The sequence below is a fragment of the Stegastes partitus genome, unplaced genomic scaffold, assembly GCF_000690725.1.
Source record: "Stegastes partitus isolate 25-593 unplaced genomic scaffold, Stegastes_partitus-1.0.2 Scaffold2263, whole genome shotgun sequence".
NCBI classification, from domain to species: Eukaryota; Metazoa; Chordata; class Actinopteri; family Pomacentridae; genus Stegastes; species Stegastes partitus.
The window spans coordinates 16,397-42,601 of NW_007579994.1; the positions used below are offsets into that span (position 1 = coordinate 16,397).

General features: G+C 45.0%; 1 protein-coding gene across 4 annotated transcripts in view; it reads right to left on the bottom strand.

Annotated features, from left to right (window-relative positions):
- bcl2l1 (BCL2 like 1) overlaps window positions 1–25,543 on the bottom strand; it is a 36,635-nt gene extending 11,092 nt beyond the window's left edge. The window contains exons 1-3 of one of the 4 annotated variants that reach the window (XM_008304602.1): window positions 25,466–25,543; window positions 22,682–22,792; window positions 20,069–20,810 (exon numbers count right to left, since the gene is read on the bottom strand). In XM_008304602.1, coding sequence (XP_008302824.1) covers window positions 20,069–20,614 — 546 coding nt within the window. In that variant the 5' untranslated portion in view covers window positions 20,615–20,810; window positions 22,682–22,792; window positions 25,466–25,543. Of the gene's footprint in view, window positions 1–20,068; window positions 20,811–22,681; window positions 22,793–25,027; window positions 25,153–25,465 lie in introns of those variants that run through there. The other 3 variants (XM_008304601.1, XM_008304604.1, XM_008304603.1) reach the window with 3 other exon arrangements.
- Between the last annotated feature and the right edge of the window lie 662 nt (window positions 25,544–26,205).

Here is a 26,205-nt window from a genome sequence, read left to right on the forward strand (position 1 = left end):
TGTGGAAGAAACATGACTATTTCCAACCACAATAACTGGAGCAGCAGCTACCTGAGCTGATAGAAGGAACCACATCAGCCTGATGATCATCGGTCACAATGCGACCACATGAAACTTTAGCTGCACCCACTCAAAAAAACGGTCACATATGAGAACACTTTGGCTGCAGGTTTTAACGTTTTTCACAGGCCACACATTCCAGTTATGGATGTAAAGGATTAATTGCTTGATTGTTTTTTAAACTAATTATGGCTCATAATTTAACATGTTAAAAAGACATAACTGATGAGGAGTGGTGGAGAGGCGCAGTCTACAAATGACCTTTTATTTTAAATCAGGAATTAGAATATGAGTAACATCAGCACAACTATTTACAGGAATCCAAATGTTCTACCTCTGGAGGATGTTCCAATCATTATCGAATTTAGCACAGTCGTAGGAACGTCAAGACTAAACTAACTGGCTTACAGCAAAAATGGACGGGTCCAGGACGCACCGAGCTGCGCCCCGTGAGAAAATCTGCAGCTGCCAATCAGAGCCGCGGCCAAGGTCACATGATCACTAAAGTTTTTTGAGCTACATACACACTTATGTGGCTGTGCCCCGCATCCAGGAAGTGTAGAATTAGTAAACACGCAGTAAAGACTCATTTTAAATCTGTTTATACAAATATTGCTAATATGGCAAAAGAATATGTACATTCAAATTTAATGTTGTGTTTGAGAACTCGCGACCCTAATGAGGATTAAGCGGTGTATAGATAATGGATGGATGGATGTTTGAGAACTACTTTTGATCTGGTCGTTAGTAGTGGGGCGGCGCCACTGTCAATGAGGCAGAAGACCAGGAACATGCGTGTTTTGTATATTAGTTGTAGCACCTGGTTGGGCCACCAGGTGGAGCCTTTTATTGTTAAATGAAATGAAAAACTGACGCCTGTTTTCTGTGTTTAACACTGTAGGGATTGCTTGGAACAAAAATTATTCAATCAGTAGATTTGTGTTGTTACTTCAGTTGTGTTGTAATTGTGATTGTTGTAGATGGATGAGGTGGTTTTTGTTGCGGCCGAGAGCATCATTAAGCTCGCGATGGGTCACCATGACAGAGACTTCTGTAGCAGTTAACGTCTTGGCTCAGCAAATCTTGTTAAACCAAACTGTCTTTGTAATATTTGATTGAGCCGAAAAAATCTGTTTATGTAGTTCAAAATACCTGGTGTTTACTTTTTCTTGTCCTGAAATCTCGTGTACGCAAGTTGAATTAGCGTGACAAACGGTAAGTATTAGGAATCGCTACGTCAACATATGAAATCACTACATCGAGCCCTGACTGTAAACGTGGCTGACTAACAGTTTAGCAGATTTTAAATTTGCATCGCTTGTTCCAGTCTTCACCTAAATGTGTACAGATGACCTTCAGATTAAACCTGACAACAACACAGAAATACTTTTTTCAGCTTATTTTGAAAACTGAGCTGAAACCAGCAGCGATCAGCAACGTTTAAATGTGTCGACAACAAATTCGGTTACACGGGCTCAGGATGCCGTCCTAAAGATGCGTAATTTATTCTTCTCATTTGTCCACAACGAGGTGGTGCAATAACCAAAAACAAGGGCTGATCTTTTTCCGTCAACAGAAGGGATTCTTGTGTCGGGTGATATTTCGAGAGATCCTGACGAAAGACGTCGTTCTAGTCGACACAGCCGTTATTCATCTATTTATTCTTTTTGGGGGGAAAATGAAGATTTATTGTCTACTAAGAAAACTTGTGTAGCCACAGTACATCCATGTTTACAATAGCACATTCGTCGGGGACTATTTTCAGCTCAAGATTAATGGGATGGAGTCAAAACAAACTGCAGTGTGGTAACGAAGCAACATGTCAGCCGGTGCAGCAGTGTGACTGACTGATGTGTGATTTTTATAGTGTTTGGACAATAATAGAGCTCCGTGGCACTGAGGAACAAGATATTTCAGGCTCTGGATTCAGACACAATACATGTCTGTAGCATGACTTCATTGTGGGTTTTTGTCTTTCTGTAACAACAATATAGAATCCAACCAGGCTGAGCGGCGCGTAAGAGGGAAACCAGCTGCGGGGCTCGTTGGTGTAACTGAACTCTCACTGAATCATTTACCGTCCAGGTGATGCGGTCGCACCGCTCGGAAAACTTGCCGATTCAAATGCTAAAGGTGGTGTTTAGCTTTGATCCGTGTCCAGAGTCGGGTCTTTGTGTCGTCTTTAAGTGTTGGTGACATCTGTGGCCGTCAGCGCTCCACTCGAGACGTCCTCCACAAACGAGGACGCCAACACCCACACAGAAAGTCAGACATGAACCGTCGCTCCCATTGTGTCGCTCCCTCTTCAGGCTCGACTCTCTGATCTGCTACTGTGGCTCTAACATCTCCAGTGAGAGTGTTGTTTTTTTCTCCCTGGTCTGTGTGATTCTTGTGGCACCTGTAATAACCCCTGAAAACATGCCCCAACCTGCCTCCATCACACATTTACACTGACAGAACCAACCAGCTGTTACGTCGGCTAAAGTCTAACCAGTGCAGACGGCGGCGGTGATGAGATCAATCAAACGCTGCAGCTCAGCCTTCCCACCGGCAGCAGGGTTACATTTAAATATAAATCACTGTCATTTGCAGCAGCTCCTGCTTCACACCTTCGCATTTGTACTTTAAAACAAACCTTTCTATGAATGTCTCCTCTTAACTTGGGAATCACAAGATTTTACTTTTCGCTGAAAGCCTCAGGGGGTCCAGCTCTACTTCTTCACCAGAATTTCCAGTCAATTCGCTGTGCACACGTCAAGGCAGCACTGTTGGTTTGATATACTCAATCTCCCCTAGTCCCACCTGGCAGGTAAACCCCGTCTTTATCTGCTCTCTCCTTTCTGCTTCCCTTTCACACGGTCACGCCTTTCTTTCTTTATCTCTGCACCGCTCCCAGAGGAAATCAGGTGCTAGGCAGCGGCCTGCCGAGCGCTTTCAGGCCTCGTCTCTGTTTTTCTACATCTTCAACTTTCTTCGTTAGCTCGGAAGGGAAGGAAAAAAAGAAAGGATGAGGGACGGATTAGCTCATGAAAGGTTGGATATAAGCGAGAGGAAAGGGAGCGGAGAAAGTGAAGGGGCACGGGGAGGCAGATTCTGCAGCCGGTTACCACGGCTACCGGAAAGCAGCTGATTAGCGTTGTGTGATGTGCGCGAGTGTGTCTGGGCCTGTAGGTGCATCTCTGCGGCTGATAAATGGCCCGACGCTACATGTGGAGAAAGGAGCATTTTAACGATCATTAGCAGTAGCTTCCCATTCATCAGCTCTGACTCGTCGGTTGCTCCGGTGTTGCACCATAACAAGCTGCAACGCTCAAATCCCCTGATGGTGAAAACCCCCTGACCACGACACACACAAACACACACAACGCACACGCCAGACGCTGATTAACATCTCACACCCACTTCCTTTTAGGCAAAATGGGGCTAAAGACTCAATAGCTCGGGACACTTGTGTTGACATTAGCAACTGCAGCATCATGTCACGCTGTTAAAGAAAGATAAACCTTTTACTCTTTTGTGAACGATTAAAACAAACGAGTTAAAATGACAGAAAGTTACCACAAACAACTTACAGTGGCTAGTCGTCATATAAAAGCAAAACTATAAGTCAATTAATTGATTGCACTACTTCTTTTTTCATTATTGCTGAATTTACATTATTTATTTGGCAAAAGATGCAAAATATTCACCGGTTTCAAATTCTGAAATGTAAGACTTTCCTACTTTTCTTTGTCACTGCAAACCTGGAAAGAAAAAGTTCTCCTGAGACGCGAGCCTGAGCTATAAATTGGCATCAGCTTATCACGGTAGAATGTAGTGACGTAGATATCCGTTAATAACAAACAGGAAATTGCAGAACAGACGTTGCACAGATCAGGCCAGTTCGAGGTCTTCCTCATAATGTTTATGATAAAGACGTTGGAGGAATGAAGAACTCTCATTATCTTTGAATTTAAGGAGAAACAGTTCATCGCAGAAGACGACACAAACAACAAGCAGCACTTCGTGTTCCGCGCAAAACTGATCGATGCAATGCAATTCACTTAACGCTCCCTGCGGGGGGATTTGTCTCGGACTCAAACGCTGCACATGTATAGCGGCCGCTGAAGCGCATTACTCATATTGAATGTTACATAAATTACACACAAAGTGAATCCCTTCCCCATAATTGCATTATTTTTATGTTCAACAACAAGTGGGTAATTTGCTCTTGCGAACAATCATAAAACAAAAAGCGAACACGTCTTTGACCACAGACACAGACGGAGTACTTTTGTGATTTCCAGTTTAACTGCACGAACAATGACCTGTCTCAGTTTGGGGCCTTTGGGTTGTGTGGCTACCTCATGTCTACATCATGGCTCCACATGGATGAGAACATCCAGAGGACCTGGAAACATCTGACTGTGGGATTCCACAAAGACGATGAAGGATCCAGAAAGATGGACGACCAACTAATAATCAGCTGTGGCAGTAATCAGGAGGTATAGATTACTGCTGCTAGCATTGGCTGTCAAGTGGAGGGTCAGTGCCACTAATCAGAAGGTGAATTGCCAAAATAAAGAGTTTCTAAAGAAGACCATGTAACTCACCTGACCTGAATTGATCAGAACACCTTTCAGGCATTTTAAAGGTAAAGCAACACGTTACCGGAAAAAAAACTGTCTTCGCTTGTCGACCACGAGAAGATTTTCGTTGACAAAATGTGCGTTAGATTACAATCGCTTACGTCACAATTAAATTCTAGCAGTACAGTCGTTTTGAAATGCAGCTGAAAGTTTTTCTAAAGTATGGATTTACAAAGACGTCACAAACATCTCCTCCAAAACAGAAAATGCGGCCAAACTAGAAATTCCTCCGACTCCAACAAAGTAGAACACAGAAAAAAACAAGAAAAGGAGTTTTTTAACGGTTCAATATTCAGGGAACAATGGTGGCCTCCAACAAATCACCAAAAGAGGGAACTACAACTGCACGGCGGTTGAACATGAACGTCCTGTGTGAATTTACAAAATACGCCTTTTGTAAGATCTTTACTGTGAATCTCAGTCGTAGCACTGATTTATGGTGGTCGATGCTGTGATAATAATGTGTTGTGAGCTTTGTTGTGGTTTAATCATCACAACAAAAGTCCAGCTTGATCGTCATGTTTTCTCTTTCTCGCTTTCTTTGACATTTAAATGAACCGGATGATTAATCGCCTAATCAAAAAATAATTACTATCTAATAAGAACAATCATGAGGTGCTGCACTGGTGGAAATGTTAATGTTCAACAGGTTGCCTCTGTCTGTGAGCAGCAGCATCCGGTTTAGACAGAAAGACAGGAACTGCTTCGTAGGCACCGACAGGGCACAAGACGTCCAGAACACTCTGACCACACGTGGCAGCCGGAAAACCAGTGGCTGTGATGAAACTCTGAAGTCTCTGTTTGCATGTAAGAATCCAGCGTCACCAGTTGGAAAAGATCTTCACTTCAATAGGAAGCTGACAAACACTGTTCCTCTTCCACATGCGCTCTCACAATGCGTTTGTGTGCAACACTCCCTCTGAATAGCAACTACTTCACAAAAACAATCCCGATCAACCAGCTCCGAACCGGTCCCGTCCACAGAGGGGACAGAGGGGACAGACTGGGGGTGAAGTGGAAAGTTACCGGAACTACGGGGAGGTCCAGCTCAGCGGGGAGCTGGTCACAAATCCTTCAGGGAGGAACTGGTGATGAGACATACAGGATTAGTTAAGGCTTGGCATTTTAAGCTTTCCAGTCCTTTAGCTGATAAGAATCATCAACAATCCAAAAGGATCCCCACATATTTAAGATTTCACGCAACTTATTCTCAGTGCCAAACCCTGAAAAAAAAAGAAACCAGGACAAACTGTTTCAGCGATCTGATCTGCAATCACATAAACAGCCCTGCACCACCTTGAGGATGTTTTGAATTCCATGAATGTGTGTGTTGTAATGAAAGACATATCAGTGTATCTGTGTGTGTCTGTTTGCTGGTGAATGAAGGAGCTGAGTCACTTCAGGCAACATCCGCAAAAGTCTATGAATGAACAGCCAGAATGAAAGTTCAGGAAATGAAAAGTTTGTGCTGTCCGTTACTGCCTGAAAGAGTAAATCCAAGACAAGTCATCAACAGAGGTCCGTCTTAAAGTAAAGACAATAATAAATAAGCAGCTTTGAAGAATTCTTCAACTCTCTATACGACTCTGAACGAAACAGATCAGAAAGTGGGAAGGCAAAGGATGTGAAGATCTAGGAATCGGCACTGAAGAGTTGACAAGAAGCCGGCGACCAGAAGCCGGATGCTCTCCAATAAGTCACGAGGGGACAGTGCTGCCTGTAAATACACTTTAAACTGTCAACTGTTCTGACCGTAGTTGAGCAATACTTCCTGTAAGTTGCGACACTTGGGATGTGGACACACTAACAATGTGTTGCCTTGTGCACACACACACACACAGACACACTGTGGTGTCCCGGGGCCAGAAAGAACAGCATGCAACGTATCGCCTCGTGTGCTTTTGTTTACCCACTAAAGTCACTGATGCATCCTGATGCAACAGCGTTTACTGGACGACACGGGGAGGTGACACCGTGTTCTGGCTGCTGACACAAAATGATGTCACGTAAGCAGAGAGTGTGTATGAAGTCTCAAAATACTGGGCGTAAATGAGGCGTGACCTCTGCCTCACACTCGCTGTCCACGAGCCGATCAGAGGATCACAGTGACTCGGCGAGATCAAAAGAAACAGCAGATTAAACTGAACCCAGATAAACCTCCTGAGCAAATACAACACACCCAAATGTCATGCTGAGAGTGACACACTGTATTCGACATGATAAATCCAATCACAGTGTAGAATCAACAGTGTTTACATATTTACCCAAGTAGTCTTTGGTCTGTACGACCGGATCGAGATCAGGCACATGCTGTTTATTTTTTTTTCTGCGATATCTCTGGAGTTTCACTGGAGTCCTGCTGTGACCATGAATCCATGAGCCTTACTGTGGTGAGGCAGAGATCTGGGTATAAAAAACATTTCTAAACCTTTGAATGTTTGCAGGGGCACAGTCCGTTATTGTGAAAAGGATCCAGTTCTTCACAGAGTTGGACATCCAGCCAAATCCAACGACCAGCCAACTAGAGCGCTGGGCAGGATGCTGATTGGTAACCCACTGGTCACTGTGGCACACTTTAAGGAGTCCTCTGCAGAGAGAACCTGACATCAGGATGGATGTTTTAAGTGGCTAGGGAGGTCAATCCTGGAGTTAGCAAAAAAAAGACTCTGAAAACATGAGGAAGAAGAGCTCTGTGTGGGGAAAACCAGGTGCTGCTTATCATCTGAAGTGGCCCAAAGGTCACGTAGAGCAAAGACGGAGACGAATGCGCTCATATGAGCGAACAAACATCTGCGGAACGACTTGAAGATGGCAGTTCACAGGTGCTCTTTATCCAGACTGACAGAGCGTGAGAAATTCTGCCAGAACGACTGGGAGAAACTGTCCAAACCCAGGTGCACGATGCTCGTAGAAACTCATGCGAGAAACCAAAGATGTTTCTAAACTGTTGGAAACTATCTGTTTCTTTTTCATACTTTTTAACACATTTCATTTAATGTTTGTGCTCTGTCATTAGAGTTTATTGCATTTTATTTGAAATATGAACATTCAAACTGTAATGATCTGCTGTGCATCTGAGATTTTGAAGTAATTTGTTTAATCTCACAGTTTCTGCTTTAGTGGCACATCAGCAAGCTAAGCTCATAAATCAGCCTCAAAAAACATTTTTATGTTTGAAATTACTTTAGAAAGAATTACACGCCAGTTTGAATTTGTTCTACTAAAGTGATGGCCAAAGTGCGTCATCTGTCCCTCCGCGTAAACAACAGCTTTCTGTGATTGGCTGTTACTAATGACGTGTAACCAATCGGGCAGCGCTGTGGGCGGGACAATGCAGAGAGAACAGGCTGCATCAGAGCCAAAGGAGAGCATTTAATTGTTTTAGCAATAATCCGTCAATAAAAAGATTTTGCTAATTGGAAAAAATGCCAAAACAGCTGCCTCGATTATCGGTCTATCCAAATGTTTGTTTTTAAATCTCGTGAACGATAAGCGTACAGGACTGCACCAACTCTAAAATGGGATATTTTAGCTTTGACTTTTACACAATGGGAGTTGATTGTGATTTAAACTAGAACAGCTCAGTTGTTTTCCTTTCTGAAGACCTCTTACCCCATTAACTCAACACAGTGGTGTCATTGAAGTGACTGAGCGAGCTGCCTGTGCTTCTATCAGTTTCTATATGACCTAAATGTTTGGTACATAATGAAAATAGCAGTGATCTCATATTGGAAATGCAGCATAACCTCTGAACGATCGTCCTTATCTACACCGCGTCATCCCCATCACATGATTAGAATTACTGTATTCATTATAACTACTAGTGCTTTTATCTTCCCAGCAATTACTTGATGTGAGTTTTACGTACTAACAGCATCAAATCTGTGTCCGGTTAGGGAAAAAAAAAAAAAAAAGTAAACAATGCGAGGCCCTGTTCTCCACTCCCTATCAGTGTTCTCATCGTCTCCATGAGCTCCATCCCTTCCGGCTCCAGCTCAAGGCCTCCTGCCCCTTATTCACAGACATCACTACTGCTGAGGCATTTTTAGGAGTATGAGAGTCAGGTCGGCTGCCAAAGTTCCCTCATGACCGATAGAGAGTTATTCTGGGGCTGAAGCTAAGCTGTACGTCACAACTGAGCCACAGGAAGACCGTGAGTCTCTGGGCTGCAACAAGATGCAGATGCTGGTTACTACAGGCAAAAGCACAAGCAAAATAGGACTCAAGTAGAATCCACGAAGATGTTCTGATCAAGCTAAGACGAAAAATGCACCGTCTGCGAGGGGAGAATATGAAAAATACATATTACATTTCCCTGGCGAACAGTGCATCCATTTGAAACACTTAAAATGTGCATGTTTCATATAGCTGGAGCTCGTCTTCCACAACCCCACGTAGCTCTGCATGTGGTTCTTTTTTTCTCTCTGACGTGCTGCGAGGAGGCAGGAGAACGTGACATTTTAAGCGACGAGCTGACAGGCAGCAGCTTTATGCGCAAAAGGACTCGACCGACGGAGCTTTAAAACAAATTCAGGGTCGAGTTGGAGCGTCGTAGAGGAACAACTTTCTGCACAAGCCTGATGGAAATGTTATGGTCTGTCAGTCGATTATTTCACACTCGTCTTCTATAAGCTCATGTATGTGGTTCCTTCCTGCTTTTTTTCTGCTAGCGTTATGTTTTAAGCGACGAGCTGACAGGCAGCAGCTTTATGCACAAAAATGACTCGACTGTCGAAGCTTTAAAAAGAGTTTAAGGTCAATTAGTAGAGAAATTTTCAACCTTTCGTCGCTGTTCTTCTGCTCGAGCCTGATGGAGATCTTATAGTCCATCAGGCAATTAGCAATTTCACACTCCTCTTCCATGAGCCTACGTAGCTCGGTATGTGGTTCCTCTCGGCTTATTTTCTCCTGACGCGCTGCTAGGAGGCAGGAGAACGTGATATTTCCAGCGACGGACTGACGGGCAGCAGCTTTATGCGCAAAAGGGCTCGGCTTTAAAACCAGTTTAGGGTCAAGCTGAGGAGGAATTTTCAACCTTTCGTCGCTGTTCTTCTGCACGAGCCTGATGGTAATCTTATGGTCAATCGGTCAATTAGCGATTTCACACTCATTTTAGCTTCATGTTGGCTACATCCCTGCCACGCCGGATGGAGAGGTGGACCCAGTGTGAAGGGTGAAGGATCATTTCCAAGCAGAGGAAAGGAACTAAGAAAAATGAGGAAACTGACTCAATGAACCTCCCTTTCCGTGGTGACACTTGTGCCTTGCATATGCACTCTTTCTTCTTCTGGACTGTGATGCTGACACTGAGTGTATATGTGTGTGTGTGTGTGTACGTGTTGAGCCGGCGGTGAGACCATGAATTAAAGAGGAGATTAATGAGTCAGGACATGGAGGCTCAGACTCCAATCTGTTCCCTGCTCCACTCTGGGGGCCGTCTCTCCCCACAAAACCCAATTCTGTCAGCAGACGCACACACACACACATACGTACGTATACACACCGCCAAGACACAGCAGGAAGGCCGAGGACTCGGGTCTGAGCTTCCACGCGGGGAGAGCACGAGTTTAGGAAAGTGTAAAGGAAAGCATAATGGAAGTCAAGAGATTCTCCGTGTGAGGATGTGTTGGGCGATACAAGCCTCCACCCTGTAGGCCGTCACCCCGCTCAGACACCACACCCTGACCCCGAGACCTGCCATCTGTCTGGTAAAGAGAGAAAATCGAGGCAGGAAACACACTGAGACAGAACCAAAGAGAGGCAGCGAGTGAGCTGGAATGAGAAAGAGAAATTAGAGGAAACTAGAGCAGGAGAAAAAAGGGGTGAAGCAGGCAGCAGGGGCGAATAAAGAAAGGGAGGCTGACGAAAATGCCTGGAAACCAAGGAGGAGAAAAGTATGTGCAGAATTCCTTGAAACTACACATCCCATCACTGGCTGCGCGTTTTCATAAACGTTCGACAACATGAAAGAAAGAGGATCATCTCAGCGGCAGATGGATATCTGTTGTTTTTTTCTATCTAGTTTTCTTTCCCCTCTCTCTCCCTCTCTATCATCTCCTCGCCGTTATTGCAGAGCCGCTGAAGTTTTGTTTTTCCTTATTGCTTTACCCCCTCCGGCCGTTCAAACAAGCCCGTGATGAATGTAACAACGATGGCCTTGATGCTCTTTATCATCATTTACTCCTATATGAGATTGGTTGCCACATTACCATGAAATACTCATCAACCCTCTCTATCCATCCCTCAGCTCTCCCACTTTAATGCATGCCATGAGACCCACTAATCCCATGATATGCCTCATAATCTGATCACAGATATGAGCATAGAGAGAGGAACAGCGAAGGGGAGAGCGGCGAAGAGACAGATAGACAAGAGGAGGATGGCGAGGGAGGAAATGCAATCAGAGAGGAGAGGGATGTGGGAAGGAAGAGCAGGGATGTGGGCTGAGGCGGAGAGGTAAAAAAAAAAAATAAATGAGGGGATGAACAAGGAGACAGAGGGAGAGGAAGAATGAAGGAGGAGGGGGGGGACTAGCTTGTGACCTGATTTTACCACTAAGCCACGGAGAAGTGGAGCAGCACGTAGGCATGCTCCGCTCTGCACCGCAAACATCCAGCTCCTCATACAACATGTATAGAAAAGCACGACAAACTGCACCAGACATGCAGCGTAACCTATTGACCCACATACTGCATCCTCGTCGAGCTGAGTCACCAGCCTCGTCTTCCTCTCCCGTCTGCCTTCCTCGCCATCTGCACCGCCGTAACCTCGTCTTCTTCTCGCCTGCCGAACGTTGCCAGGCTCGCGGGAGGCGATGCGTAATGGTGCGCCGCAGCGAAAAGTCTGATGTCTATCAGTCTGGCAAAGCTGCTCTAACAGCTCCGCCGCTCGGCAGTCTGCTGGCAGTAAAGGCACGCACACACTCATCCATTACACAGCTGGATATCCGTCCCGTGTACATAAACAGCGTCTGGATGTACAGACGTCTCGCTGCTGTGACACTAGTGTGGGTTTCTAAATGACAGAAATAAGGCGCAGAGACTCAGATGCAGTCTAAATGCGGCAAATGTTCTCATTAGAGCCTGTGCTGTGGGCTTTATTCTGAGCCACAGGTTTCATCTTGACCACGGGGGCTGCTGTTTGAAGGCCCGCTCATCCAGTTTTCTCAGCACCATGCCTTGAATAATTACTCTTTCTTATTCCATGATCTGCTCTAACTATGCATCAACACGTACACAACCATAAACACTCCTCCGCGATGTATAAATTACAGATTTTTTAGCGCGTCGTGTCCCAGAATTGCCTCCCGCAACAACAACAGGAACGGTTTCGCCTCTCCTTGAAGGCAAGCGAGATACAAACAAGTAGGACACGTGTGCACACATGCTCACGTAAACGCAACCGACACACACACTGGGGGAAAAAAACTAACAAAAAAAAAACACACACACACACAAAACGTGTCCCTGATGTTCTTGTCATGGAGCTGGAGGCAAGTGAATCATACAATCTGTTTGCTGCCATTCTCAAGCTGTGACTCTGACACCCACCATTGAGTACAAACACACACACACACACACACACAAACATACACTGATGTCACAGATCACCAAAATACTAACGCACAGCCTTAAACATATGCACACAAAAACAATGGAGACGCGTCCATGGTTGAGCAGCTACATTCATATGAGGACATTCAGAGATCAATCTGCATAGAGCCGCCCACCACACACAGGCGTATATTGACGCCGTTTGAACAAAAGTGGCCGCCATTGATCCGGTGCAGAAAAAAAGGGGTCTGCGGGAGCTTTGTCTGGATTCTATGTGTGTCACAAGTTAGAGAATAAAACAATGGCAAAGTCGCTTCCAGATCAGGCTTTGTCTGAGGAGCGACGGCACACCTGTGGGCTCAACTAAAAAGCCAGTAAAGCAAATTTCTACGTACGTGTGTGTGTGTGTGTGTGTGTGTGTGTGTGTGTGTGTGTGTGTGGCCACAGGTCCTTTGTTTGAGGTAGTCACATGACCAGTCTGACTTGGCGCCGTCCCCTCCCCTCTGCAGTGCGCCACCATACAATAAAACGCTCAAATGTACGAGACAACAACAACAACAACAAACCGCGCCACGTGTGCGATCGCAAACGCACAAAACTTTGCTTCGTGAGCAGAACGCCGTCCTCGCAACAAAACCCGAGAAGCTGCAGAAAAATAACACGTCTCCTAATTAGCCACACGCGAGCCATTAGCGATGAAGGGAAGAGGAGGGATGGAGGGAGATGAGAAGGGAGGAAAGGAGGGAAAGATGAAGGGACGGTGGCAGCTGCGGGGATGGGGGCGGCGGCGGCGGCGGCGAGTCCGAGGGAATCGATAGCGCTCGGTCAATGCGTGTACGTGCGATTTAGGTAAACAAACGGAGGAAGCGCCGCGACACGGGTGCACGGGGTTAACGGCGAGACTTATCGGTAATATGTTCAGCCATGACAGCCAGATAGATGGATGTAGAGGAAGGAAAGTGGAGGAAGGGCGCGCTAAGGAGGGACATAAAGGAGCTCAGAAATGATAAACGGAGCTGGTGGGGCGGGATAGAAAAATCAAAATCGATTGGTGGCAGAAGGAGGCGTTAGAGGAGATGGAAGGACACGGGAGGCAAACACAAGGAGAGATGTATAGAAGATGAAGGTTTTTGGAGGGGGGGGAGGAAGGAGGAGAGAGGGAGGCGGGCTGGATGGGTCCCAAGGGTGAGATTTCCTGCTCTTCAATGTTGGAGCCGCCTGACAGACGACTCGGTGGATCTAACTGCCTATCCTATGTGCATGTTAATTAAAGACGGAGAGGGAGAGCGCTGGCAGAGTAAATAAGTCTGGCAGCGAGGAGGACGGCACAAAGGAAGCTCAGGTGTTTCCCTTGTCAAAACAAGTCAATGGACCTACCCTCCACAGGCCTTTAATTACAGCATCAGCGTGTAACCCACTTCACAATACAGCCGGCTGTAATCACACACACACACAGTGTTTATGGTGCTGTATTCTATATCTTTGTTATTTTAAAAAAAAACTCCCACGAAAAGGCCCAAACAAGCTGAGTGTGCCTCTCAGTTCAAAGCCCGCTGGTTGCTGCTCAACATCTTTTTGTTATGAAGGTTGCATCATTCGTTAAAAAGGTCATTTACTAAAACAGACGGGCGCTGTCGTTTCCAGTAAATGTCACTTACTTGGAAGTAAAAGAGGAGGATTTTTTTCGAGGGGCTTTTTCTGCTGCAGTGAAAAAAAAACAACATTTAGTGCTACTTCTTTTTTTACTACTTTGACAACAATGGAGCTCTGTGGCACAGAGGAATATGATATATAGACACTCGTTAGTCGGATCAGTCCATCGGTGTTGTCATGCATTTGTGGGCGACAAGGAAAATACACACCATCACCACACTTCCCTTTGACTCCGCCGTGACAACACAACATCTATAAGTGGCCGAGGTGATAAAAAAAAGAGAAAGAAAACAAGGCAACATAAAGGAGTTTCCCTGCTCGAGGACATTTTTCTTGTAGTTAACTTTTCCTTGACCTCGCTGAAACCATCACTGCAGCACAAAGCAGAACAACTGGACTAATGGCCTCTTTTTTTTTTTTTCCTCGTTTCTCCACCGGACTCGCCCCGCCTCCTCATCCAGCTCCAGCCGAGCATCCCCAGACCGTGGCACTGTGGTTCTTCTAAATGAGTTTAGCCTTTATTAGTCTGTCAGAGGGAAAAAAACATTGTTTCCCCCAGTAGCAGGTCGAGATATTATTCATCTATAATTGGTAATAACCCCGTACCCCCACCCTGAGGCGGCTCAATCTCCACTGAGTAATCACTGCCATCGCCTGCTCTGCTGGAAACAGCATTATTAGGTCGATGGCACTGTCTCTACCTCTGCTGTCTGCCAAGGAGGTTTATTATCTGACAATATATGGTTTTACTCCTGTGCTTCCTTTCAAAGCCACAAACTGTGGAGGGAGAATCTGGCTGAGCGCATTCATCTCGCATCCCGAGCCGCTATCAAATATCTCGGCGTCCCGGACAGTGGAGGCTCCAAAATGAGCTCCGGCGGGATCATTTAGGCTGAAGCTTTATCAGTTTTTATGGCTGCGAGGTTTGCTCTGTTGTGCAAAACACCTTTCACTTTTCAATATTTAACCGTCACCTCAGCTTCTTCCCCCGTGCACCAAAGACCGCCTCACCTCCTCTTTGTGTTTTGGTTTTGAAAACCAACAAGGAAATGCAGCTGAAAGTCAGACGCATTCAAATGTTTTTTACATTTTCTATATAAAATGCCAGCTATAATTGGACAGAGCCAAAGTAAATGGATTATTATTTCCTTTATTTTGTCAGAAACATTTTTAAAAAGCTGCTGCAAATTTCATACGGCTCAATACGGCGGCTTATTCTAATAGCTTGTTTAAAAAATGCTTAAAACCCCCAAAATAATGACTTTACCACTATTTAAGGTTAAGAAATGTGCAACTAATTACGCATTTTGCTTGAAAAAAATGTCTGAAACAATCTACTGGATGAATTAAGTGCAGTAATATTAGAAACCAACAAGGTGTCAGTTTGAGGATACAAAGCTTTATTGACGCTTCGACATCCACAAACCCGAACATTATGCCTTTACTACCATTTAAAACAGAGAAATGTGCAACTCATGAAGTATTTTGCTTGAAAAAATGTCTGAAGCAGTTGACTAAAACAATCTACTGGATGCATTAAGTGCAGTAATATTGGGAAACCGACAGCTTTCCTAATAAGCTTGAGAACACAAAGCTTTTTTGAAGCTTTGACAACCACCAACCCAAAGGTTATGACTTTACTACCATTTATGACAGAGAAATATTCAACTGATGATGACTTTTGCTTGACAGAATGACTGAAACAACACACTGACACAATCTGCTCGATGCGTTCATATCGGGAACCCTCCTACTTTCTTAATGAGGTGTTCGCCTGAGAGTACAAAGCCGTTTCGAAGTTTCGACAACCGCAAACGCCGTAAATTCCCCAATTTCTAGGAAACCCCCCTGAGCTCAAATCTACAAATTACGCCGGCGGTGATGACTTTACCTCGAGAGTAGGCTTCAAAAGGTTGATTTATATCATCCATTTACATCATATTTTCTATTGTTAGAGTCGTACAAAGGCTCTTTCTTCCCTCCACCTTCTCTGCCGCAACTTTTCCAAGCTGCAAATATTTATTAAAAAAGAAAAAAAAAGACTGAGTGATTGCTGAGTGAAACAGAAAATGACCTTGCTGCAGCTCGGGGCAGACTAATATTTCATCAGCTAACACTAAGGGCACACCTGCCTCACAGCTATACGCACATCTGCCAACGGCTCTGCGCTTCATCCCTGCGAGGAAGCGTCGGGGGAGGAAGGGAAGGAAGAAAGAGGGAAATAAAAGACAGAACGAGAAAAGAAAAACAACAAAGTCTCATGTGGGTTTTACTCGGAGACTCCGGTACGTTTCGGGGAAAGTGTAGGTTGACTTTGAAGCGACAAAAAACCACACACACAAAAAAAAAAGACGCAGCAATGACATTGTGACAAAGAGGGGAGACGCAGTGAAGTGACTGGAAGTAGTACGAGCCGTAATCCGCCAAGTGAACTGTGTGTTTTTAATTCGACCATCCTCGTGACAAGTGTATTAACTTAGAAAAATCAGGACACATGTCAAACTAGTGGTCTTTCCGTTGCACCAGCCAACAACTAAATAAAAGTGAATTATCTTTGTAAGAGGAAGGAAGCGGCCTCATGTGCTCTGCAGGAGAAGTGAAACCAGCCAGTTGACACCGTGATCCATTCAATATTTTGGATGAAGTCATTCACTTCTGCATGTCCAGGTTACACTGACACGAAAGCCACGAGCCGCAAAACAACGTGCGCAGCTCGTCAACCGATGCTGTTCGTCGACTTGTTGCTTAGCAAAATGCATAAATGTGTGTGTGAGGGAGTGTGTGTGGGAGTCCGGACCGTTTTGACTTGATGAGATCATGGAGATCAGCCACACGACAGATGTGTTGTTTACGCCGTCAATATGATAAAAATATCCATTTGAGGTCAGGATGGGAAATTTCACTTCACCCCAGAATAACTTGTTGGTGGTTTCGGTGGTTTCACTCGGAATGTCCATCAATTCCTGAGCATTTCGTTTTTACAATAATCAAATTAGAGTCGCAACAGTTACGGGAAAATCCAATTAGTTGTCATCGATGACATTCATCAGAAGCTGTTTTGATAATTGGTTAATCAGCTGGAGTATTTTTCAGTTAAAAAAAGTCTAAATCTTCTGATTCCACTTTCTTAAATGTGAATTTTTTGTGGTTGCTTTCTTCCTCTATGATGGAAAACTGAATATCTTAAGAGTTATTGACAAAACAAGACATTATGAGGACATTTTTCACCATTTTCTGACTTTAACAGACCGTGATCATGTGTAATATTCTGTTGACGTGTGCAGTATATCACGCTTAAGTACATCAATGTTATTGTCACGTCATTATGTCATTTATTCAGGTGCATGACTTCATCATCATGTGTGATCGCACTTATTAGCTCAGTTTAATGGCCAGCAATTATTTTAACTGTTCCGTTCTAGCCTTATTTTAGTCTACTTATTGTATTTTCAGTATTGTGCTAATATTTTATTGGTTTTCTGCTTTCTAGACTCTGCATGTCTTATGTTATGTCAGTTTGTTTTTTCTGAGCAATATCTGGCACATCTTACCTTAAACAACCAACCGATTAATCAAGGAAATAATCACCTAATGCATCAACAATTAAGATAATTACAGTATTTCTGAGCTGTACAAATGTTCCTCTGGGAACGTGTGAACTTAACGAGAACCTACAACTGTTGTGCTGAACCTGCTCACAGCATCAACGCTAACGTTAGGCAGGTACGCTCCACTGTGTTTACGAGCTTTTCTTAGTGTGCTAGCATGCTAGCATTTGCTAATTAGCACAAAATACAACTGAAGCTAATGAGAATGTTTTCAGTTTTGCAGGTAAATGTGGCATCATGGTTAAATCAGACAAAAAGTCAGAGTTTCTGTAGTTCATTCTCGAGAGTCCATCAGCGTGTGCACAAAATTTCCTACCGATCCATCGAATGGTTGTCGAGACATTTCAGTTTGGAAAAACACCGCGACCTCCTTAGCAGCTACGTGGCTAAAAACATCAGCGACAGAATTAGGTTAGCGTTGTATTTATGAGCCCAGCCAGACGGCACAACGTCCGTGAAATAAAGGAACAACCAACACTGGTGCGTTGTAAAGATTTACTGCCACAAATCACATCCCGTCAGCTGTTTCCATCACCTGATCCTTCCCCTCTTATCTCCAGGTTTCAGTCCAGCACTGAAATAAATAAATATCTCGCGGGTCTGCAGTACAAACAACAGCAAAGCCGAGGTCTGCCCGATTGGATTTCCTGCTAGGTACGCCGTCTGCCGCGGGGATGTCAGTTTCCATAGGACCGACCTCTGACCTGGTGTTGTACAGCGCCGGGGCGAGTATAAACAGCCCCTCCCCTCCCACTCGCCTCCATACCATCAAATGACTGGGACAAAGGAAATCAGCTGACCTTAACTGTCCTGGAAGCATGGACACAAACACACACCATCGGTACCAGGACGGTCCACTATAAAACTGACCCCCAGAAAAAAACCCGAGCTTTCATCTCTGTGCAGCTGCCTCGGTGAAGAACACAACATAAAAAAAAATAAAAAATACAAAGACAGTGATCAGATAGAGGACGAAAGAAAAACAGAAGAAGAAGCAGAGCACAGAGCCAATCAAGTGACCGGAGTGAAACAAAGGGCTATCTGTAAAAGCCCTGGACTTCATCCTGCCCTGTGATGAAAGAACTTCGATCCCCAGGCAGCTACAAAGCCCTGATGAAGCCTGTTAAGCTCCCACTTCGACGCAGCTCATCGAGCTCCATGCTGCTGATCAATTAGAGAACAGCTGAACCAGCTGCTGACCACACAAACACTCTGCTCGTACTGGTTTTAAGCACAGATGTTTGGTTTACAGCCTGTAAGTGCTGACTTCTACATACGTGTTCACTATCATATCTAATCTCAAGTATTTTCTCCTCAGCTGATCACAGACACAACCACACCCTGCTACATGCCACGGTCTCATGGAGGACGATCCAGCTCAGATGTTGACTTGCTGCTCCACCACAACTTGCGCACGCAGCTGACCAACAGCCACATGATGTTTGCAAGACATTAACACAACACACAGAGGCAAATTAGGACATCACGTATTAGCAAAAAAATCGCAATCATCCCCAATGAAAGCATTAATGTTTCCAGAACTAGTCAGAAAAATAAGGACAGGATTTATCCTCATTTTCCACCTGACTGCTGCCAGCTGAGGGCACAGAAAGAGTGTCAACATTGAAAACTTTCCATCCAGGCTACCTGAGGGCTGCACTATGAAGCAAGTTTGACGTATCCAGGCTTTCTTTGTGTTAACAGGCTCAACAAAAGCTAAAGCTCCAGTTAGAGATGACGGGTACCAGGATGGTGGTCTACGTGAGACTCACTCACATTAAAAGAGAAAGCATGAAACACATCATGTGACTTTTCTTCCACATTAAATGAACCAATCGTGTACTTCAGGAAGCAGGTTGCCTTAATGTAGAGCTGCTGCAAATGATGCAAGACAGAGATGGTGGTAGAAAACAGTTTGAGTGTTAGTAAATTTATGTTACTGATCAATTAGCTTCTTTCATTGAAACATGATCTTGTACTGAAGTGCATTTAAGTCTGACACTGTCCCATAATGAAGGATATAATTGTAGTTTTTGGCTAAATCCAAGTGAAACCATTATTATCTACCAACAGAATATTACATTTTGCTAATCTGCATTCTATCAGCTGCAGCACCAGCAGAGTAAAACAAACTTGGCAGCGAATCAGCATCAAACATAAAAGCATATTTATGCATTTTCTACATCACCAGTTGAATACATGCACGTTCCCATGGCAACGTGATGCATACAGCATATAGTACTGTAGCTGCACGGCTTCTATCAATGGGAATACTAATGCAGAGCTCATTTTCCCTCAGCTGAGAATCTGCATCGCTCCCAGAAAATCATCAGGAAAGGATTCTTAGTGGGAGACGCTTCCTACAGCCGATTGAAATATGAAACTCTGAACAGAACCTCCTCCTTAGCTGTGCAGCATCTGTTACCATGGTGATCTAAGAGGTTAAAAAAGCCACCTTCAGGCTCAACGTACATCGCTAACCTAATCTTGCTTCGTAGTGCAGCCCATGGAATTAAACCCAGAAATGTGCCGTGGGGTGAGAGAGGCGTGTTGGTGTGAGACTCACCCATCCGCCTTGGCTCTGGATCCAGTCCTGAATGTGGTTGTCCAGGTAAACCGTCATCCACTCTACGATCCGGCCCACCAGGGGGCTCATCTCCTTCTCGACGCACTCGACACACAGCGCCCCGCCGAACGCGAAAAGCCCTACGATGCGGCCCCAGTTGACGCCGTCCCGGAACACCTCGTCCATCACGTTCTCGAAGCTTTGGTAGGCGGTGGCCGGCGTGATGTGCAGCTGGCTGTGCAGGTCGCTGAAGGCGCGGGCGTACCGCAGCTCGAACTCGTTGGCCGTGTCCCGGAGGGCCTCCTTCACCGCGTCCATGGTCGCCGTCGACGCCAACCGCCGCGGGGACGGCGGCGGGGTCCCGGGACTCGTGCCATTAAAAGTCCCGTTGGCGTGTGTCTCTGTCCGCTGTTCCTCAGCCAACCTCGCCTCCCCCCCGTCAGTCCTGTTGGGAGCCTCATTGAGCACCATGTGATTGAGGGGATAGTTTCTCTGGGAGAGTTTATACTTTATGTAGTAAACCACCAGTTCTCTGTTTTGAGACATTTTGTGTTTAGATGTGCTTTATTTCCTCGTGGCTCTGGTCCGTCTCGCTGCTCCTCGCTGCGTTAGAGTGAACACACGCTGTGCCAGGCTGCCTCCGTGCCTCGCTCTGCTCAGACCACCATGGTCAGCTGATATCCACAGGACACTCGGGGGGTGAAAACCAAACCTACACAAGGCTGACAAACCAGCTCAGGCCCTGCGGAGAGACAACAATGAAAGGTCAGAGTCTGGAGAGCCTATGTCTGTGACTGTATGTGTGTGCGTGAGGGAGGGAGGGAGGCGGAGAGCGTGGGGACGGCTGTGCACGTTCAGATTTAATTTGGACAGGTAGGGTCAAAGTGCACCTCTCTAATTGGGCTGTTACATATGGAGCAGATGGCAATGATATTAATGAGACAACAGTAGAGCGAATGTGAGTGTTTGAGAGAGAGAGAGAGAGGCGAGAGGGGGAGGAAGGTGAGGAGAGATCAGAGACAGTCTGGCTTCAGCGTCCACGTCGACAGTCGCCATCTCCTAATCAGTGACCTCCGACCTCGGCGCTGGGCTTTCAGGCACCTTGTTTGTCTCAGCTCCAGGTTGTCGCTGTTACTCTCAGTCACACGCTGATCTGCGGACCGTCACACTTATACGTGCCCTTGAGTCTCCACGCAAAACTGACTTCTCCACACAGCATCCAACAAGTTATTATCTCATTATCGGCGCTGAGGTTGGCATGAATGCATTAACATGTATTATCCTTGTGGCCTCGTGTCACAGCTTAAGCCTCGTCTGGGTTGGTTGTTGTTTTGTTTTTTTGCAGGTTGGTAAAAATGTGTGCAAACTGGTTTCTAAAATACCGCATGATAATTAAAAGACTACATTATAGTCGATGTTTGCCCTCTCAAACTGTAAATTTTACCCTTCATTAGCTTCCCTCTTTGCCGGTTTAATGACCAAATAAAAACGGTTAAACCACTTTCCCTCAAGTGTCGGGAGAACATAAAGCCGTGAACTCTTACTGAACTCTCAGTCGGAAGCTCTTACAGCGAACACATGCAACCATTACTTGACTAATTCTGCGGTTTTGCGACAATGTGTGAAACTACAATTACAGTCAGACGCAGGTGGAACAAGTGTCTGATAAACGCAGGTGCTGTGTGATGTACTCCCATCACCGTTTTAACGCCTCGACTGGTCAGAAACAGCACAACAGCGGTTAAAAACCACATATGTAGCGCTTCATTCATGTCAAATACTGGTTCAAGCTGATCCGATTCATTTTAAAAGCAAAGAAAGCTGCTTCTGCTTGCCTCCGGCAGCCTCAGCAGGTTTACATCCCTGAAACAAAAGACTGCCAAAGTCACTACACCCCATGTACGCACACACAAAAACAACATATGTGGGAGGAACATGACCCGCAGATGATCCCAAACTGTCTGCTGGTTATCGTGTGAAAACCGTAATCTGACCTTTCCTGCAACAATATTGACATTTAAGCTGATAAGTGGTTTGGAGCTAATAATTGTGGTGGCGGAGCAGCTGGGTGGGAGCACACATGCAAATAGTGCTGGTGACGTTACATAATACACAACTACTAATCCCAGCTGCACAATAGAAGGCACACACAGCGTGTTGGAGGCTGCTGTAGTTTCACCAAGCCCCAGAAACTTCCCACGAGCACATAGTTGCGTCCGTAAATCGCAGCTGAACGGGCAGAAGCGGCGGTCAGGGGAGATAAAGACGCGCCAGGCTGCAGTGTTTACAACGGCCACATGGTCTCCAGCGCCCAACACGTGGCTCAGGGTTGGAACATCTCAGCAGCTCGGATGTAAACACAACGCAGCTCCAGAAATATAGCACCTGAACGCAACATTTTTTTTCCTTCTTAACCCACAAGCGCTCAAATATTAACTCTGAGCTGATGTTTATGGCGCTGGAATCTGGACCGTGACTTTTACGCACGAAGCGCAAAGCGGACTCGGGATCCGTAAACTGAGACCACAAAAACCTTCCGGATTTGGACCCACGTTTGTGATATATTAAAAAAAAAAGAAAAGACAACACGAGAAGCGAACCGGAGCGTCTTACCAACGAAAAAACACGGGATTCCCGGGAAGTTCTCCTCCGCTCCGTGACAACGTTCCCAGTCAGTCAGTCAGTCGCTCGGTTTGTCCGTCCGTCGCTCGGTGCGCACAAAAGCTGTCAAGATCCAAGAATGTCAGAAATCCACTTTGTGTGCTGGAGTGTGTGAGTGTGCACGTATCCTCCCACGTCTCCTCGGCCCTGCCCTCCCTATTACGTAAGCACGAGGCCTTCACGTACTATCGGAGCATCTGTGGACCAAAATCTCTCACAGACAGGTGTGGTGCCAAAAAAAAACTGATCCTCACGTGTCTGACTTATTTCACCTGCCTGACATCATCACTGAATCACATTTTTTTTTCCATTCAATATCCAACAAATAGCATGTAATGATGACATCAGGCAGGTAAAGTAAGGCAAACAGGTGAGGATCAGGGTTTTTGGCACCACACCTGTCTGACAGAGATTTTAATCCAGGATGCGTTTAATGACCGTGTTTGAATAAATGTGTCATTAGTGAATATTAGTCCCTGTAAATACCAAACCAAAGCAGTCATTTTTGGGATTAACCTTATTTATCTAGTTCATGGGAACATTTATTTAATTCTGTAGGTAACATTTAATTTGCATTGAATTCAACAGATTCTAACTCATTTCAGTTGTTTTTATCGCTTTAATTATCTTTGCAGAACAAGTTGAACTCATATAAAGCAGTTTTCCACTGAAGAAAAAGTGACTGCAGCTCCTACAGTGCAACTGAAATCTAACCAATGTGCCAGAATGACCTGATTTAATTAAAGGAGGCATATTTTAAAGATTATTGCACACAGGATGGCTGCAAAAGAGGATTTCTTTTAAAAAAAAATCTCTATAAACTAATTTGTAAATCATGTTTATTACAGTATAAACAACGATATGACAAAATCATGCGTTATTGTCTAAATTCATTAATTTAATTACTCTATGAGCTGCAAACATTTCTTTGGCTACGGGACATGTTGGGTCGTATCTCGCCCTGTATTAACATGGAACTCTGTCTTTATTTATAAATTCATTGTTAAATGAATAAATATGTCCATAAAAATACTGGAATACATAAATATAGCATTTGTAAAGATTTATATATTTACTGCCTTATTCATTTATTTATTTCAGCTTTAACCTCGATGCCATATTTAGTGATTTTCTGGGTATATTTCGTTATTTAACAACAGAGAAAAAAAACACATTTCCATAGATTATACCCAATTCCAGCTGTTTTTACTGTTTGGAATATCTTTAAAGAACCAATTCAGCTCATATCAGGCAAGTTTTCCACTTAATTTTGTCCATTACTGCCCAGAAGCCCTTTTTGTAAATCATATTAATCACAGTGTAAACAAGGATATTAGACAAACCAAATACATACAGTGTAAACATTGGAATAATATTGATTATTCTCTATAATCATCCTGCAAACTGCACACATTTCCAACACGTTAAGCCAAATCTTCACCATGACTGCAGACATGAAGTTATTCTGACAGACTGATGTGTATAAACTGGGTGACACAGCTTCAGTTTGTGGCAGAAGAAACTCCATCTATGTGTGTAACATGAGACCAAATAACTGTCCTACAGTGAAAAATGTTTGGAGAGCTGCTGTAAACGCTCTGTGCACAAAACCAGAGCAGCATTCCTGTCAGTCACTGTTCACATTGTATCCGTCACAGAACCTGTTTGGATCACAACACGAACTAAAACATGAATAACGCAGCTGCTTAACACGCCGTCAATCAAAGCCGCACTTCACAGATTCAATCAGAACCCGGATGAACGGGCTCAGTGGGAGTCCCTGAAGGCAGCACCAGCCTTCCATTCTGCTGTCACAAACACTGGGCGAAGACCTTTAATCACGTCGCACAAATAAATAAATAAAAGAAAAAAGGAAAAAAAAAAAACGCCACAGAGCGACGCCACCCTGAGACCCAGCTGTAAACACGAACCAGCACCGCAGCGATCCGCAGCGCGACACCGACAACTGTGGACGCAGCTCCGCCTGCAGTAACGCTGCTGGGCTGCAGATGGCTGTCACTGTCACCCTGGCTGTACACCGTAGCCGCAAAATTACACACAGAAAAAAAACCCACCAGAAATGTGCAATAAACGAGAGGAAAACCGTCTACAAGCGTCCTTCTGCGCCAAACGGAACCGCGTTAGACACAAAAAGCTAGCAGGAAATCACGCTCCGGCTAAATCTGTCGAGCTCTTTCCTGTGGCAGGGAAAAAATCCTCCCCCCCGTCCTCCAATTCCTGCTTCACCGTGAAATCAGGCGACACATTCGCGCTCAGAGACGAACCGGGAGCTCTTACTTGTTCGGTGGTCTCCACAAAATCATGTCTGGCGGCGGCTCACGATCCCGAACCCGGTAGGGGCGATCCTATCCGTCATTGCTAGCCCGACTGGCTAACGCCGACAGACCCCGTCTGAGCCCAGCTACTGGCTACCGCAGATCCGCCCACAGCGACGCTCTCTACGTAACCGGGCTGGCTCCGTGCTCCCTCCAGCCGGATGACAGCTTCACGGCTTCAGTTAACGCTAACACACTTAAAATAAAACGCACTGAGGGAATATTTTCACATTTTAATGGCTCGTTTTGTCACTTGGCTAAACAGTTAGCCGCGGAAGCTACCTTTAGCTGCGCCCGGCTAACGCTAGCTGGGCTAAAAGTGAGCTAGCGTCGCTTCACGTCCGAGCCGCACATGAATTATTTAAGTTTACGGCTGTACATTGTTTTCCTGCTCACTTACCGGTTTACTGGCTGACACCGTGTCCTCCATGTAGCAGCTGGTGCGCATCTTTCCACTTTAGCTCACAACAAAAGATGTGAGAGGTCTCCATAGTAACCTTTGTTACCCCAAAAACCCAGCAGCTCCGGGCCGGTCACCGCCGGGACGCAGCGCCACCCAGCGGACGGACCCGGCGGCGGCACTGGGAGTCCTGCTTCCACGTTTCCAGACATTTCTAGAAAACATTCCGGCTGAATTTTGAGGATATCATCTTTTATCAAACTCATATAATGTCTGAGCAGTGAGGGCATGTTTATGGTCCAGTAGTTCTCTACTATTCCTCCAGAGCCACGAAACGAGGTGAGGACACAGAAAACCAAGCTGATAAAAATGATCCTGTAGTTTAATTATTGACACTTGAAAATTAAAAATAGTGCAACATTTTCAAACATGGATGCTATCTGGGCCTCAAAAAGTGCAAATACAGTGTTTAACACATGTATTAGACCACCTATATATACAGTTGAAACCAGAAGTTTACTTACACTGTGTAAAAAGACATAAAACCTTTTGTTTTCTGGGACCCTTTTGCACTTTTTTCCATAATTGTGAAGCACCAATAATTAAAAATGTGTCCTCTGCTGGAGCCATTTGATCATCTGGATCAGCTGGAAACAGGTTTTCATGGCTGTGAGAGCTACATTATCTAATTTCTGGAGATAATAAACTGTTAGGATGCCTCTCAGGAAAGACTTTTTTGG